The following is a 17,703-nucleotide window of genomic DNA, read 5'->3' as shown; positions in this document are numbered from 1 at the left end:
TCTGACTCCTGCGCTTTTCCGAAGCACAGCAGGTCACGCAGCATGGGGCTGCACAGCACATTTCAGAACACGAGTATCAATAGTTTTAACTCCTTTTTGGGGGCTGAGCAGTGGCCAGTGTGAAAATATGCACGTCCACTGTGTAAAAACTTTGCATATTTGCATGTTCAGGTCAGAATGTGCGTCCTTTGAACAAGCATGAGTACATCCTGGATGTGGCGACAGAGGCCGAGTTAGTCGACACCGGCTACAGCTTCTGGTTCAGGCGAGTCGTCTGGACTCAGCCGCTCAAGTTTGACAATGAGCTCTGTGTGGCCATGCACTATAACCAGGTACAACATTTGCTGCACATACTCGGTAGCTGCTGTTTACCTGTGTGTATGCATGTGTGCATAACCCTGTTTTTGTGATTATTTAGATCCTTCCAGACTACTGTAAGGGTCTGCTGAATGTTCTTCCACATGGAAAAGTGAGCGATCAACAGTTTCACCAGATCTCCAAACTGGCAGCTTTGCAGCACCGAGCCAAAGACAACATCTTCATTCCCAGCATGTGAGGAAACAGCAGCACTGAGAAAGTGGTTATAGTTTAATTCTAATGAGCCCCAAAGAGGACTTTAAATTTAACCTGGAGTTCAATTTTACTTAATTTTACATACTTACTTTGTTCTGAACAATTTACTTTAGTGATAATCATTGTCCTGAAAACACAAACTTATTGTACTTTAACAATCCTGATGTCAAACAAATCCCAATTAAAAGAAAATATTAGCAACTAGCAATTAGCTCCAACTCTGTGCATTTAGGCAGATAAACATGGTTGAAGAAAGTTAATTTAAATGACTGAATGTGGCATGGTTGTTCATGCCCGATGAGCTAAACTGAGTATTTCAGAAACTGCTAATCTGCTGATCTCTAGCGTTTTCAGAGAATGGTCTACAGAAGAGAAAATATTCTGCGAGCAACAGTTCTGGTTCAGATTGGCCAGACTGTTCTGTTCTGAGAAGAGCATCTCTGAATGCATAGCACACTGAACCTTGAAACAGAGAAGCTCCAGGCAGCAGATGACAACACTGGGTGGCACTCTTGTTAGCTAAGAACAGGAAACTACATTTTTTTTGCACAATTTGCCCATTATCGGCAAAATCTGGTCTGGTAAAACCTGATTTCTGTTATAACATTCAGAATTTGGCATACACTTTGTACAAGTATGGATCCATCCTGTCAACAATTTATCCTGCAGGTGTAATGGCTTATTTTCTTCAAGCATCCCAGCCCACCTGAATGTTATTCCTGATCGCGTCTATCCCTTTATGGCCACAGTGTACCCATCTTCTGATGGCTGCTTCCAGCAGGATAACGCACCATGCCTAAAAGCTCAGAACATCGTAAACTGGTTTCATGAACATGACAATGAGTTCACTGTACACCTTTGGGATGTGGTAGATTGAGAAATTCTCATATTGTATTTGCAGCTGACAAATGTGCAGCACCTCTTTGATACTGTCATGTTAATATGAACCAAAATCTTTGTGGAATGGTTCCAGCAGCTTGTTGGATCTTTGCCACAAACAATGAAGGCAGTCCTGAAGGCAAAAGAGATCCAGCCTGGTATTAATAAGATGTACCTAATAAAGTGTTCAGTGACTGTAGATGGAAGTCATTCATGATGTAAAAACAGTGTCAGCATGTTTCTATACATTCTTTATGTTTGTCTAACTTCGGTTTTGTTTTTGCCTTTAAATATTATAACTTGTTAACTAAGTTATTCTTGATATTTGAACGTTGAATGAACACTTTCCCCAGGATTTCTGGATGGGTTAGACTTTAAAATGAAATAATTCTGTTCCCATCAAAAACTTTGGTAATACACCCTACAATGACCAAATTTGTTGTGGTCTTTTATATCTATAATGTAGTATTAATGCTCATTTTAGTGGTGAGAAATTACAGCAATTAAAGTGTGAAATAAAGGAACGAGAATTTAGTGTCAAGCTGAAAAATTAAGAGTAAAGACCTCATAAAATGGCCTGCATAAAAGAAAACAGAGTAAAATCTTGTATAATGTTAATGTTTAAGTGGAGGATTCTGACTCGACTTGCAGCAGTTTAGTAAATGCAGGCACAGACTGTGGTGCAGTCACCAGTTATTGTGTTTAAAAGGCATGACTGCTTTTCTACTTTCTCAACTGTAAAAACTCTTATATGACTTCTTGCTCTAACCGCTGTTATCCTCGATCCTTCCTCCCCCATACACAGACACACACACAGACACACACAGACACACACACACAGCCTAAAGCGGAGAAGAGCAGCTCACTGAGTTGTAAAACTCTTCTGGAGAAATGTGGGAAATCACAGAGTGAAACAGACTGCTGTTTATCTGATACTCTGTTTCTGTTCTCCCTCTCCTGCAGACACGAATTATCGGAGTACATCGCCACACCTCTCTTCAAAAAGCAGCCACCCCAGCAGTGGGTTACCATGGCGACACAGCATATGCAGCAAGTACAGGCACTGAACCCGCACCAGGCCCGAGCACAGTTTCTGGGTAAGATTGCTGTGGACATTAAGAAGCGCTGCAGGAACACCTGGTGGTCTACAGTAATGTGTTAAACTAAAACTCAACTGCTTCACCCCAAGATTGAAAATTTACTCAAATTTTTCTTGTGCGCTTTCAGGCCTGGTCAGTGCATTCCCCATGTTCGGCTCTTCGTTCTTCTACATCCACAGCAGCAGCTCCACCACCTTTTACGCTCCCAGTATCGTTGCTGTCAATCAACACGGTCTCCACTTCCTCCACAAAAATACCCATGTAAGGAGCGCGCACACACACACACCTTTGGTCGGCTTATGACTCAGCGCATCGTGACGAGAAGATGAACTCATATGCAGAGCTGTAATTTCAGCAGACAGCTGTAAAAGTTTAGTCTCTGTCATGCAGGAGATGATGGCACTGGTCCCCCTGGCGGATATACAGTCCACCCGCACCCAGAGACCCACTGCTGGGACCAGTTACCCTTATGTAGACCTCACCTTAGGGGATATGAATGCACAACGTGTCATTCAGCTACAGCTGGAGCAGGTATTATGCAAACCACACATCTAAAGAATCTTGATCATCTTTAGCCAGTCAGCTTTCGGGCTCTGATCCACTCTTTCTTCATCCTCAGGGCCTGGAACTGTGTCGAGTCGTCGCCATGCAGGTGGAAAACATGATGTCAGTGCGGGAGAAGAGGCTCACTCTGCCACCCAGCGAAATCACCATGCTGTAACGCACAAACTTTCACGAGTGCACATGCTCTCGCTAATGTACATGAGACCTTCATAAATAGCCTACCTCTTCTCAGCTTAAGGTGTTTGCTATATGTATCTCGCACACACAAATGTGAGGTCACTTTCTATGAGTGCAGAACAAGAATGGATCTCAATACTGGACGAATTTCCTGTTTTTCTATCTGTGTGACTCATTAATAATTGCACTTAACTGTTTTATGTGTACAGAAGCTGTAAATGAAATGTGGGGAGGCTTTGCAGGGCCGGTGTCGTGTCTTCACAAAGTTTTATAACTGATAGGCTACATGTTTTATATTTTTTTATAAGTACAGTTGACTGTACTCTTTATTGTTATATTCAGCCCTTGATAATGCCCATTTTGTTAAAAAAAAATCAAAACAAGAAACATTATATATAAATCACAATAAATCAGGGTTTTTAAAAACAATTGTGAACTTCTTCAGTGATTATTATATTACGTGCATAACTATACACTGCTGGGGAAAAAGTGAAATATTTAATCAGCAACCTTTCTCCTAATCAGGTATTTACTGACTTCATTGTTTACACACATAATATTAAAAATATACATTGTTTCAGTGTGCGAGAGTTAAGCCGAATACTGCTTGCTTCCAAACTCTATAGCGGCCGGTAAGTAGTTATTTTTACTGTATAACAACACTTTTTTTTATTCCACTATATTCACTCTTTTATTCTTCTTCGTGATATGTAATGAAATAAAAAGTTTGCATAAAACTTTAAAAACTATTTTTTAGTCGCACAGTTTTCTTTCTTTGTATATCTGCTATATAAACTGAGAACCAGCGGAATTAATAAAAAAAAAAACAGAGCTATCTGGATGTAAAGTGTGGACTCAGTGGAGGTAAATAAGAGGTAAGTGGGACAGAATTAGCAGCAGAGGACTAAAATGTGTCCTCGGGGTTCCCAAAATGGATTTAGCCCCGCCCCACACTGTCAAATCGTCACCGAGCATGCGCACACTTCTGGCAGGTTACACGAGTTTATTTTCAGCCTTTTTCTTGGAGACGGTTTGTGCTGGTGTAAACTAAGAGGAGGTCAAGATTCGTGCGCATATAGCAATGCGTTTCCCAGGCTATTGGAGTTAAAACCTGACTCGTCTGCGGAGCTCTGAGGTCTGGAGTTTAACGGCGACATGTGAAATGTTGCTGCGTGGTTTGTCTGTTTTTCCAGGCGGCGACGGACAGACCCAGCCAGGCTAGTGGAGCTAACTAACTTACTAGCTTGCTCGCTAGCTGGTAGCCAGGCCGCTCAGATAATATTTTGTCGCGTTTCTGCTGGCCGAGCGTGCTGCATTTGCCACGGCTCTGTTTTCCTGAGAGAGTCCGGTAAGGTAATCTCCAGACTGTCAACTGCCACACCACATCGTTACTTCAATGCAGACGCGGAGTGGCCCACCAGCTTAGCTAATGTTAGCTACTTTATGCGCTGCGAGAAAGTAACTGGACCCTTTAAAGCAAGTGATATTCATCTGTTAGACGTCTAGTCCGCTCACGCTAACAAGACCCCGAGTAATTGTTGCTGAAATGCAGCGCTGATGCGTGCTATCTGTTAGCTAGCAGCCCTCGTCGCAGCACGCCGGTCATCTTGTTTTGGCTGATATGGCAGCCAGTGGATACTCCGACCTGAGGGAGAAGCTCAAATCCATGACTCCGCACAGAGACGACTACGAAAACAAGTGCGTGGACGAAACGAGCAACGGGAAACACCGAAAACGCAAGCACCGGGAATCCGATGACGACGAGTACGAGCACAGCGATGACAGCACGGACCTCCGGGAGCAGGAGGCCCGCCGGGTGAGGAGCAGCATCCAGCAGAAGACCATCTTCACGCCGGAGGAGTGCGCCCTCATCGAGAAGAAGATCGACGAGGTGGTTGCACAGGCAGATGCCGGACATTACCGCGAGCACACCGTGGATAGAGCGCCCCTTCGGAATAAGTACTTCTTCGGGGAGGGCTACACGTATGGAGCCCAGCTGGAGAAGCGTGGTCCGGGTCAGGAGCGGCTGTACCGCAAAGGAGAAGTGGACGAGATCCCGAGTTGGGTGCACGAGCTGGTGATCAATCGGCTGGTGACAAACGGAGTCATCCCAGAGGGGTTTGTTAACAGTGCAGTCATCAATGACTATCAGCCAGGTGGCTGCATCGTGTCACACGTGGATCCTTTGCACATCTTTGACCGGCCCATCGTGTCCGTGTCCTTCTTCAGTGACAGCGCTCTCTGCTTCGGCTGCCGCTTCCAGTTCAAACCGATTCGGGTGTCTGAGCCCGTGTTTGTCTTGCCTGTGAGAAGAGGAAGTGTCACCGTGCTTAGGTGAGTATAGCTGTGTTTGCTGTCATGTTTTGTGTTTTTGTGTAGTTCCCACGGGCTGCAGAGAGCAGTCACTAAAAGCCTCTTTTCCCCTCTCTCAGTGGCTATGCAGCAGATGACATTACCCACTGCATCCGACCACAGGACATAAAAGAAAGGCGTGCAGTAATCATCCTCAGAAAGTGAGTCAACACACTGTGATTTTGAAAAATTGACAATCCTAATTTAAACCTCTCTCTCAACCCCAGTCTTTCTTATTCTGCTTCTTCTTCTTTTTGGCAGGACTAGACCTGACGCTCCTCGACTGGGCTCTGACAGCTCGTTAAGAGCTTCTTTGGCACAGAAACCAGGTCGCCTGAAAGCCAAACGTTCTCATCGCAAAGCAGACCCTGATGCTGCTCACAGGTATCCACCCGCACGTGCTAACACACCAGAGGTCTTCATGGTACAAACTAAACTGAGAAAAGTCAGACAGCGCACGAGTATTTCATCTGATGAGAAACTGGTCAAAATGTAATTGGAAAACATAGAGGCTGCAATCAGTGAGTGCTAGGAAGGGGTACCAGAGTTTGGCATTAAATTCATACTGATTCCAGTTTCCTCTAAACTGAAACATTGATAAGTGTCTGGACAAGTGGTGCCACTCTCAGTATTTATGTAACGTTAATTCATTCTAACAAAGCCGGTGTTTAGAAATTCACAGCTGCCCCCTGAAAATGAGGCTGCTAGTCTCAAGCAGATTGTCTGCCCCTCAAGTCACAGTAACTAGGGCTATTAATGAGTCTTTTATGAAATGCACAGTTGGCATCGGTGTGAGTACTTCTTTAAGTGGCTCTAATTAATTCTCAGGCAAACAGCACAACAAACGCTTTCTCAATCAATAAATGAGGCAGAAAGCCTTGGCCAAAGATATTGTAAGGCTAAGTTTGTTGACATGACAGTACAAGCAATGCTTGTTTTTGCCAGCATAATTAGATGTGTGGAAAGTGTGATGTGTACAAACAAAAACATTTACCTATTTCTGCCAAAGAAAAAAAAAGATTCCTGTCAGGATGACAGGCTGCGGAGCGGAGTAGGTGATCCCATGTTGGGTCAAGATGATGTGTGTAAACACCAGTGAGTGGTATTCATCATACAGTCTGTTCAAGTTTAAACATGTAGAAAAGATATAGAGGGTGTCATATCTTGGTTTTTAAGTTGCTGTGACAGAAAAGCGTCTTCCACTGAGGTCAGGGACGATACTAGCCTCTGGTCTCGCTACTCACGTGGAAAACTGGGCAGCACTTAAGCAGAGCTCTAAGCTGTAATATTTTGTCATGGCTCAGAGGTGGTGAATCTGCAAGAATAAACGTGAGGTGTGTTAGTAAGATAACTCTGTGCGATGAAAGGGTTTGTGATGAATGACCCAAATGTGACTCCACCAGGCCGAGGGTTCTGGAGATGGATAAAGAGGAGAACAGACGTCCTTCACTGTCCCGTCATCGTCACAGCATCACCTCAGAGAACTACAGGAGACGCGGCCAAGACTACGACAAAGAGCAGGAGAGTTCAGGGCGCAAAGTCAAAATGAGGCGCCACTGAGGACTCCTTTCACATGTGAATATATGAATATCTGGTTGTTGTTGTTTGTTTTTTTTTTTTATGTAAGCCCATCAGCCACAACATGAAAACTACTGACAGGTGAACAGGATGATCTCATTACAGAACAGCGTCGTTTGAATCCTCGGGGCCCTGGCGTTCATGTCAAAGTTACTCTGGCCAGCTAAACACTGGAGCACAGCAGGACAAACAGCAATGAGGAAAACATCTTAGCAGGACACACAGGCAGCCAAAGAATCTGCTGCTAGCATCACAGCGCCATCAGAGACACCCCTACCCCTATGGCATGATAGGTCAAATCTGTTTTGGCAACACTGAGTGCGGCCTGCACCGTTTTGAGCAGGTGGTTTTAATGTTATGGCTGATTATTATATTTCAGTATTATATTATTTGTTCATTCAAACTTGCTCCTTTTGTTTCAGTTTGGCACAGGGAGGGCAGTTATCATACTGTTGCTTTTTGATTTGAGTGGATTAGTTTTTGGCAGACAAAGCTTACATCTCTGCTACTTATTACAGCACTTGGAGTTATTCACTACAGTTAGGCTCTGTTGATAAACTGTTCAGTTAAATGAAACTTTTTGTTTGTATGTTCATAGATACCTAAAACTGGCATGTTTTGTTGTTTTTTTGTAACCAAGATGTACAGACCTTGAGAGCTGAAAGGAGTATGGACTTGTAAAAAGGAAACCCTGGGCTGTAATCTAACTTGTTATAATGTACAATATGTTTATATAGTGTTTGATTGGAGGACTTTTATGGAGCGTTTGAGTTTTAGCACCTACGTTTCTGACCTGTAACTTCACTCAGTTCACTTTAGCCTCCATTTTGCAGTTTTAAGTTGCAGCAGACGTGAAACCTGGATTTCTGTTTTACGATTCAACTCGGCCGCATGGCTTCTGTTGCTGGTCTGTCAGCTGGAGTGATGCACCATTTCAGGAGCAATGGAAAAACTCAGGTCTTGTTTTACACTCCTGTTTCATTCTGACGTTGTTGCTGTCCTGTGCTAGATCTAAAAAAAATTTCTTTTAAATAAGGTGAAATTGGGGTCAGTCAGAACTTTAATTTGAGCAGAATGACCTCCATTAAGTCCTGTTTAGTTTGGGTCTGAGCAGAAACAATTTCCTTGCGGTTTGCTGTGTAAACATAAATTTGTTGCTTGCTTCCAGTCAACCATGTTTGGCAGAGGTACTCATTAGATGACTGCTTAGTATGGAGTTACATATGAGCAAAAATAACCTTGGTTCAGAGGAGAAATTGCTTTCTAAAAACAGGACGTGGGGTGTTCATGGCTCTGTGTAGCTCGGCTAAAGTTGAAATGATTGTGTGGACAGTGAAGGAGCATAAAATGGTTTCATGGGTTTTTAGTTGTCATTTTTTTGACTGACAAAGGTCCTCGCTAAATGAAATAAAGCTGAATTTGCCTCTCCCGAGTCTATTTATTCTGCCTGCCATACTGACAAATATGTATTTGTTACATTTTTAAGTGCAGAATTTGAGATTAAATGATCTATTGAGAAATCTTATTTTATATCTAATATCAGTAAGAATAGAATAGAATTCAACTTTATTGTCATTGCACAGGTACAGGGCAACGAAATGCAGTTTGCATCCATCCAGAAGTGCTTTAGCCATGATCGAGAAGCTGAAACATATAGCACTACAATTTACTGCAAACTTTCCAGCCACTGCAAACTGCTAAACAAATGCAGTTATGAACTTTTTTTTTTAATGGTCTGATTCTGTGGTATCAGAAATACAATTTCTTCTGGAAACTTCAATCTAGAGTACTCCCATTTTATCATTTCAAAGCAGAAAGCTGACGTAAGCAGTTTCCTCACAAGCTCCACCTCATGAACTAAGTCAGGGTATTCATCTAAAGTTTCCTCTACAAACTGCTGCTGAATTTAACATCTGATCCAAATGAGCTGTTTATGTTTTTACACTATGTTGAACTGATGAAATTTAACTTCAGTGAAGGCTTGCTGAAAGGCCTAAAAACCTTCTTTCTTGTCAGCCACTTTGAGTAGGAGAGAACTTTCATCTTCACTGAAATCTCATCTTATAGCTTTGGAATAGTTAATTATTAAGTGATGATTTAACTTAAAGGGAGAACCACAAAAAGGAAAAAAGCTGCCCACATATATATATGTATGTGTGTATATATGTATTTGTTACATTATTTTTGGAAATTCAGATAAATGTATAGAAATAACCCGATTAGTTAGAACAACTGTACAGAAGAGAGCCGGACAGTTATTGAAGGTCTGTTGTGCCAGAGCGTCACCAGGGGGCGCTAATGCACCTTTAACGATGATTATCATCCGAAATTTTAAAAAAAGACGAAGAAGCCACCAGCTGTTAGCTACTGTTTATGGCATACTTATGGCAGCAAACGACAGTCGACAGGCTTTTTTTTATTTGCCAAAAAAGCATCAAAAGACGTGTTCTGTCAAACTCCAATGGTTCTGAACCTGAATATCACATTTTCTTCGCACTGAGTGGTAAGCATATTTATCAGGAGGGTGGAGAGATAACTTATATAATGGACTGCTAACAAGGCTAACCAGCTGGCTAGCTGCTAACAATGAGAAACGCTTTGTTTTTGTCTGCGTTGTTATTCGGACAGCTGTGTAACTTTACTGTCTGTCAGTATGTTACTCGTTTCCGTCGACGTATTTTTCGACTGTTTTTGTAAGGCTAGAGATGAGAGGGGAGGTCGGCGCTAAAATACTGTCACAACTCGTTAGTAGTGAGACCTTCAAAAGTTTGAGTGATTCCAGATGTTTCACAGAAACACTTAATTGAAGTCTCCTCTCTTAAATTTCCAAGTCTCCCTTTGGAAAAATGCCTCAGCAATGTATTTGGAGGCTGTTAAAGGACCAGTTATGCAAGCAATTAGTTCGTTTGGATATAACCCAGAGCATGACTAAAGCAGTAACCGCAATAATATAATATAATATTATTTGGAGGTAAAAACAGAAACAAGATAACAAAACAGATAAAACTAGGTGAGTGATTAGCAGACTCTAAAAGTTGTTTCTGAAGAGGAGAGTTAAAGAGGAGTAAGAAAAGTTGAAACAACACCATATGCTTCTGTCATGACCTGCTTTCCACACTCTTTCTCAAAAGCACCAAGAGACAGATAAAAGAAACGGACTAAACAGGGGGTTAATCAAACCTTAAGCATGGTTAAGGTTCCTCAAAGTCTGGAGCCACATTCTGCAAACTTGACTAATTTGGTCCAAACACATTGTCAGTGAAATGCTGAGAACGCATTGCACTGTTCTGCATCGTGATATCACATGAAAACAGGCAAAGAACTCTCTTTAGCAAGCAGCAGAATCAGAGCATCTTGGATTCATGTAAAGACAGTTGACTCTGAGAGAAATTAAACATTCAGAAGAATTCTCCAAAATGCCAAATATCTTGAAGGCTTGTTTTAAGGGCAAAAGATCAGCACACCAAGATTTTTTCTTTTCAGTTTACTACTCTTATTATGAAGTCAATTAACATTAGAAACTTTTCCACAGTACTCTTACGGTGAACATACTGGCAGTCCAGTCAGCAGGATAAACTGCAAATCCTTTAATCCTGTGGGAGAAGTCTAACTTTGCCCTTTCTACATTTGCCATGTGATATGTTTAGTATTTGGTCAGTAATCTATCACACAGATGGAAAAGAAGAAAATTGCATTTTATTTGTATAATGTCTTTGTTAGTGTCATATATAATGGCAATGGCAGGTTTATATATATTAAGATAAAAACCTAAGAATCTGTGCAGGTTTGCAGTGCTTTAAAGTGAAAATGGCAAAAATAAAACTTTACAACCTCCCATTCACACTCACAGCTATTAAATGTAGAGTTTGTTTTTGTTTTTGAATGTCGGCAAAGACGGAGCGCTGCCTGTCCTCTGTCAGTTGAAGTCTAGTAGGATATCCTGCTGCTGCTGATGGTGGTGCTAATGTGTCTGTAATATATATATATATATATATATATATATATATATATATATATATATATATATATATATATATATATATATATATATATATATATATATATATATATATATATATATATATATATATATATATATCTGTCTGTCCAGAAGAGCGCAGTCCTGGGAACAGCTAAGATACTGCGCAGGACCCTCAAGCTCCCAGGCCTCTGGTAGAGGACCCGAGCTTGAAGGATAAACCGCCCGCAGGGGCGTGCTGGGTGTTTTATATATATATATATATATATATAAAAATAAATAATATTTTTTTCACACTTAAATTAGCAGTTTGAATGCGGTGGTATAATTAAGCACTATTGTGACAGCAATCAGGATATTGATGTAAGTATTGACCTGATGGTAACAGAACAGTGACCTCTGTTCTGATAGTCAAAGTGACACCTCCATGCTGTATGTGCTGTAACTAGATGACTCAGGGATGCACCGGGTCTATAAATAGAGCGCTCCTTTGGTTTTGGGACCCTGTGCCTCTTGCAGGGAGCGAGGACACAGAGTTGTTTGAAATGGTTTTGAGTAATATCTTATAGCTATTTGTGGATATCAGGCATCTGGAGCTAAACGCGATAAGCTCAACAAACTTTCGGCTTTGTACAAACTAAAAATACATTTCTATCACTGTCATGTTCAGTTATAGAAGCTTACAATCAGCTTAAACAAGCTCCTTAACTGAAGTTTTGCAGTGCACTGGATCATAGACCTCATAGTGGGAGGGATGTTTTACCAACAGACTGATGTGTCACAACAGGAAAATCCCAGGTGTCATCAGTAAGGGCTGGTGTACTGTAATGAGCTTAGGAGCGCAATTAATGGGATTGATTACACCTGTGGAAAAAGACCATGACACAAAAGTCTGCTTTAAATTAGCTTGCCTTTCTATAACACCTAGCTATGAAAGAAAAAAGAAAGGAATATCGTTGTATCAAGCCCAGTTAGGCGAATGCATGTCAGACATTGATCCTTACTTTTTTTTTTAAACAGAACCTTTATTGTGGCTGTTTCAGGTCTAAAATATGACCTTAGTTGCACCATATTCAAGGCAACCGTTGCAGACATATTTAGTTCCTGATACTAAAGCAGTGAGCAGAGCCCTGAATGGTGTAGTCAGCTACACCAGTCTGTGAAGCTCTCTTCATGTAACTACATCACTATTAACTCAGTGACAATTCTGAAGCATGTCAAAACTGAGCTGTCAGGATTCCCGCTAACAATAATAGCCATGTTTGTTTATGTAACACTGTTTCTGCCAGCACTTTCTGACATGTTTAGTTATTCTTTAACTGGGAAGGGATGCTGCTTTAAGAAAGATGAGAGCAGGTTTTGTCATTCTAAGAAATACTCTGTGGCTCGTAGAAGTATTGACATAAAGAGTGCTGAAAGATTAAGAACCAAGCCCTTCATTCAAGGTATAAAAGCTTCAGTTTATTTCTTTAATGTGTCCACACATCTTTGAAGAATACTCTGCTCGATGTGTGTGAAGTTATTCATCATATTAAATAGAAATGTTGCTGTGCACACTATTCCACTTTCATGAATTATTCAGACTTCAACACTTTAGAGTGCTGTTGCATACAATTATTTCTAAACGAAGAGAAACCCCCAAAATGTTGTTTTCCATCTGACAGTCAGTCATATCTTGTGTTGCCTTCTGCTCTTCCAAATGCATGCCGTCTCCTTTTCCAAAGGCTGACCACGAAAAAGGAGAAGATGAACTTCCAGAGCAGTCGGAGGCGAGGAGAGGAAGGCATCGCTGTAGTGATTGACTTTCTGCTGTCTAATGCCCGGCTGGTTCTGGGAGTTGGCGGTGCGGCTCTGCTGGGGATCGCTACACTGGCAGTGAAACGGGTGAGTGCTTTTTGAGTTTGTTAGTACCACATCACAACATCTTTCCCAAGCCCAGTGAGTATGGAAATATTGTGTATCTAAAGGGATGAATGACAGATTCCTCATCATTTGTTCATCATTTTTGCCTTTTCTCGCCTTTATACATCACTCTTGTAGCTGCCAGTAACAATAATTTTAAATTCTGATCTAATAATATAATATAATGTATGTGATTCTGAAAAAGATCATTATGCACAATGAGTACTTTTACTTAATGTACTTTAACTGTGTTGCAAAAGGGATGAAACAAGTAAAAGTAATAGTGCAAAATCTGAATTTTGCACTATTACACATGGATCTAAAAATCATGCCTTATGGCATCTCTCCCCATTTTCTTTGCTGTTTTTACGTCAGTGTTAAATATTATAATCTCTTATGATTCTTTCACCCTCATCTATGCTAAACCATTTAAAAAAAAAAAAAAATCTTACATGCACTTTGGACTGCACAGGTCCTGAGGATGGTTCTGTCTATCAACGTTTATTTGCCTGTGGGTTGTGATGGTGTATGTAATTGTATTTGTGGAGTGTACTCATGGCTGCACGTCTGTGACAATGAGTGTTTTCATTCAGCTGATAGAGCGCGCAGGCCGCGCAGCAGATGACGAAAAGGTGGAGCAGAAGATGGCTGAGAGCTGGGAGGAGTTGAGTTTGGTCTCTGCTTCCCCAACACTCATCAGGAAGGGCATAGAGGGTGTGGTGATGAAGCATGTCACCAAGGCAACCAAACAGCAGAAAGGTATTTGAGCGACTGAAAGTGGGCACACAAATACACAGAACGTATCCTGCGTGACACCTTCTGTTATTATATCACAGCTGTTCTCTTTTCACTCAGCTGATCTCTGCCAGCAGCCTCAGATGCTGGACGTGCAGACTAAACCGGAGTCAAAGTCCAAGAGGCTCCAGCTGTGCGCCCTGACTTTGCAGGTACACTCTGACACTTCACCTCTGAGCCCTTGAAGAGAGAGAATATGAAGTCTCAGCAACTGCTCTGTAGTTCCTTTGCTGCTGTTGGCTCATTTATGTATGCGCGTCCAGCATGTTTTGTTAAGTGCAGTGCTTAGGGGATACATATTTATTATGCACTATTAGGCTGACAGAGCCCCAAGAGCCCTGCCAATTCAAAAAACAGTGTGTGCTGGGCAAGCAGAAGATACAGAAGAAGTCAGACAAGCATGACATTGCTCTGAGGTATTGTGCATAACATCCACATAAGCAGAGAAATTAGTATAAGATAATAATTTCTTCAGTAAATGTTAGCAGTGCTTTTAAATGGTCAAATCAAGAGTTGCAGTATGAACTTTGGGAGTTTCCTTGCATGATGACTATAAATAGCAATAGATGTGTTAGAACAAAGTAGGGAGTATTAAAACTGATTTTAAATTATGTGAACTGTTCAGGAGCGTCTGCAGCAGTACTACCACACAAGGGCGGCGCTCTCTCCCCAGGAGGTGCAGAGGGCTCAGTCTGTGGCTCTGGACATCTGCACTGAGATCCAAGGTTTTCTGCACAGCCGTCACCCAGACATGCCTCTGGGTGATATGACACTCGGCGGTTCTCTGCTGGATGATTTGCAGGTATACACAACAGAAATATATTTCCCGCTGATGGGGAAACGAGCCTCTGATTTTGTCTAGCAACATCTTGGAATTGTTTTGTTATGTGCTGGTCTTTAGGTGGTCAGTGCAGACCATGCGTGCCTGCTGGTGCCTCTACAGCTGGAGTCTTCTCTGTGGCGTCTCATCCCAGGAGAGGAAACGTTGCTCACACATCCTCTGCACTGGATGGTCCGACGGATCAATCTAGAATATTTTCCCAAAGGACGCAGCTACTGGGACAGGTGATCACCACACATTTTTTTATGTCTGTATTAAATCAAACACATGTGTAGCATATTAATATAGTGTATTGGCCTCCACTTTCCATTTTAGAAGCAAAATTAATAGAATTTGGGGGTTTTTGAGACGCTGTTAAATGGATGAAACAAGGGTCTCTACTTGTGTCTTGCAGGTATTTGGTGGGCGGCTATCTGTCTGCAGAAGCTGTTGTGAACATGTTCAGTAAGGCTGTCATGGAAACTGTGAACTGGCCGTCAATCAGCAGCACTTTGGACTGTGTCGTCAGACCTGTACTAGGAGGACCTGACCTGAGATTGGAGATCCGGTGTGTGCCCATGCTTAACTGCTGATTTGTTGAAAATTGTGTTGTTGTTTTTTAAATAGTAACATGTTGTATTTAATAGTTCACTGCTGACATTACTTAATTAATACAGTTTGATATTGTATGACGAAGCGCACACACCATTCTTGAAATGAGTCTCTGGATCTAGAAAGATGTATTAGTCCAGATTAGTTTGTGATATACGCTCAAAAGGTATAAATATTTATAAATATTTATATTTGATGCAAGATAGACCTAGCTTCACCCTCAGTATAATTTTCATTCAAACCTGAGTTTATGAGTAATCTAACCAACAAACATACTAACAAACTGAGTGATGGGTATAACTAAGAAAATAATAAACTCTACAGAAATGTCTGTTTGCATTGAACTGACACTCCTCTGTTGTCATGCTGCAGGCCTGGAAATGCAGTCGAAGGAGCAGAGAGCGACTATCAGCCCTTGTTTGTCTCTATGTTGCCTCTGTTGAGCAAGGGCGATGTGGTTTTGACCGCCCAGCCAGAGTTTACGTCTCCTTGGGTGAACGCCTGGCATCTCTCTCTCTACCCGTGGGAAACTCAACGTCTGGCTCAGCTTGATGCAGCCGACAACGGCTACCGCAAACACACCCTTAAAATACTCAAAGCGGTGTGCAGACAGAACCCTGCCCTGCGACCGCTCAAAGCCACCCCGCTGGCCAATCTCATCCTGCACCTTAGCGACTCCGAGAGCGACTGGTCCGAGACCAGCTTGGATGTAAGATTCCAACAATGTATCACAGAGCTAATTGGCTACCTCGAGCAAGGGGCGCTGCACAGTTACTTTAAACCAGCCGTCAATCTGCTGAGCGGCTTGTCAGAGGACCAGGTGGACCAGATGGGCTTCATGTTCTACTGTGCTGTGTCAGAGCCGGAAATACTGCTTATTTAACGCTGCACACCCACAGCATGTCAGTTCTCTCAAGCTCTGACATGCAGAGATCAAAGGAATAATCTTATCTGTGATGTCTGGTTCAAGGCTCCTTGTCTAGCGCCTCCATATTTGACACAAATGAAAAGGGCACAGTTGCTGTGGCATAATGGCAGGCACCATGGTTTGATGTCTACGCTGGTGGAGGAGACGTTACAAGGAGGCTGCAGATTTGCCAATCAGGCTAAACAAGGCACTCTGAGGAAAAGAGACAGGCAAAGAGTTGAAAAAATATTTGTCAGAATGTCTGAAATGGTGTGTCAGACCTTTAGATTTGTGTGGTATCTTTCCCAATTACACAGCTCAATATATCAACAGCAGAAGAGGAGAATGGCTTGTTCCTTTATCCTCTGATTAACGGTGTGTGCCCCGAATCATCTTCTTAGATCACTGAAATGTTCTCTATGCAGATCAATAATAACATGATGAAAACCACCAGCTGTTGCTGCACTATCCAGTGTATCTGAGTTGGGCTTATTTAACTCATTGTGAACATTTAAATATAATGATGGTTTGAAGTGCTGAGCATTTTTCTTTGTCTTGTTTAGTCATCTGTCTGTTGTGAGTCGTTTCTGGGTATAATAACCCTTTAAATTATGCTTTGAACCTTCCTAATGATTTTATGCAGTTTTGTTTTTTTTAAATACAGAGTGAATGTGGTGGGAATATTTTAATTGTGTGCTTTGATGGTCGTAAGAGAAATAGTTTTTCTGTGAGTGAACAGCAAAACTGCAAATAAAAATGAAAAGCTTTTATTTAGATTCCTGTAACTTTGTTACATTAAAAAGTGTTTTACGTTTATGAACCTATAAGGTGGCATGTATTGTGAATTTCAAATGAGTCATGGGGGTACCTCAAACCATTGCTTGTTAGGCCTCTTACAATATATTCATTCAGCGAGCTGTGAGCACTGAAGCCCACTCACCTGTGGTTCAAACCCTATGTTTGTGAGGAGCAGCCTCAGAAGAAAGTTGGTTTAAGAGAAAGGTGGATTTAAAGGATAAGGGACTAAAGAGGGATGAACTTGGAGGCGGCACCAGTGCCCAGAAAAAATTAAATAAAGATAATTTTGACCTGTGTGTTATGCAAAGCTGCTCCAGTAAAACAATAAAAATATGGAGCTGGAAATAAACATAACAGGTGTCCTTTGAAATAATTTGACATGCTCTTATGTATTAACCTGTCTTTTATTTCATTCGTTTCTTTGTTAAATCCAGAAACGAATTGAACATCCTTTTCCACATATAAAATAATCAGGTCCCATCATGCCTTAAAGACCTCATAGTACCATATCACCCCAACACAGCACTTTGCTTTCAAACTACAGACTTATTTCAGGTTCATATGGTCTTTTTGATAAAATTGAGAAACAACTCTCCATTAGTTATGCAGCATAAAGCTATGCTGTGTTTTTAACTGCAACTTCCTTTTAAAAGGCAGGTTTTCTTTT

At 41.6% G+C, this 17,703-nt stretch overlaps 3 protein-coding genes across 3 annotated transcripts in view; all 3 read left to right on the top strand.

The window, feature by feature from the left end:
• myo15ab (myosin XVAb) overlaps window positions 1–3,273 on the top strand; it is a 42,556-nt gene extending 39,283 nt beyond the window's left edge. The window contains exons 59-64 of the mRNA XM_085356562.1: window positions 172–332; window positions 419–552; window positions 2,416–2,549; window positions 2,680–2,813; window positions 2,943–3,083; window positions 3,172–3,273. Of these exons, the coding sequence (XP_085212688.1) occupies window positions 172–332; window positions 419–552; window positions 2,416–2,549; window positions 2,680–2,813; window positions 2,943–3,083; window positions 3,172–3,273 (806 nt within the window). The remainder of the gene's footprint in view (window positions 1–171; window positions 333–418; window positions 553–2,415; window positions 2,550–2,679; window positions 2,814–2,942; window positions 3,084–3,171) is intronic.
• Window positions 3,274–4,300: 1,027 nt separating this feature from the next.
• On the top strand, window positions 4,301–8,669 carry alkbh5 (alkB homolog 5, RNA demethylase). The gene is made up of 4 exons (XM_085355709.1): window positions 4,301–5,627; window positions 5,726–5,806; window positions 5,907–6,029; window positions 7,049–8,669. Exons 1-4 carry the CDS (start codon window positions 4,915–4,917, stop codon window positions 7,203–7,205), a joined length of 1,074 nt encoding a protein of 357 aa, XP_085211835.1. The 5' UTR covers window positions 4,301–4,914; the 3' UTR covers window positions 7,206–8,669.
• Window positions 8,670–9,575: 906 nt separating this feature from the next.
• Window positions 9,576–17,320, top strand: mief2 (mitochondrial elongation factor 2). The gene is made up of 8 exons (XM_085355708.1): window positions 9,576–9,726; window positions 12,927–13,086; window positions 13,698–13,863; window positions 13,960–14,051; window positions 14,525–14,701; window positions 14,801–14,964; window positions 15,135–15,287; window positions 15,704–17,320. The coding sequence occupies exons 2-8, from the start codon at window positions 12,949–12,951 to the stop codon at window positions 16,212–16,214; spliced, it is 1,401 nt and encodes a 466-aa protein (XP_085211834.1). The 5' UTR covers window positions 9,576–9,726; window positions 12,927–12,948; the 3' UTR covers window positions 16,215–17,320.
• Window positions 17,321–17,703: the final 383 nt, after the last annotated feature.

Source organism: Diplotaxodon limnothrissa, linkage group LG6, assembly GCF_057381915.1.
Source record: "Diplotaxodon limnothrissa isolate DT_005_m linkage group LG6, D_limnothrissa_male_GT1.1, whole genome shotgun sequence".
NCBI classification, from domain to species: Eukaryota; Metazoa; Chordata; class Actinopteri; order Cichliformes; family Cichlidae; genus Diplotaxodon; species Diplotaxodon limnothrissa.
Note: the sequence above shows the minus strand (reverse complement) of the source record. Positions and strands in the feature narration are given on the sequence as shown.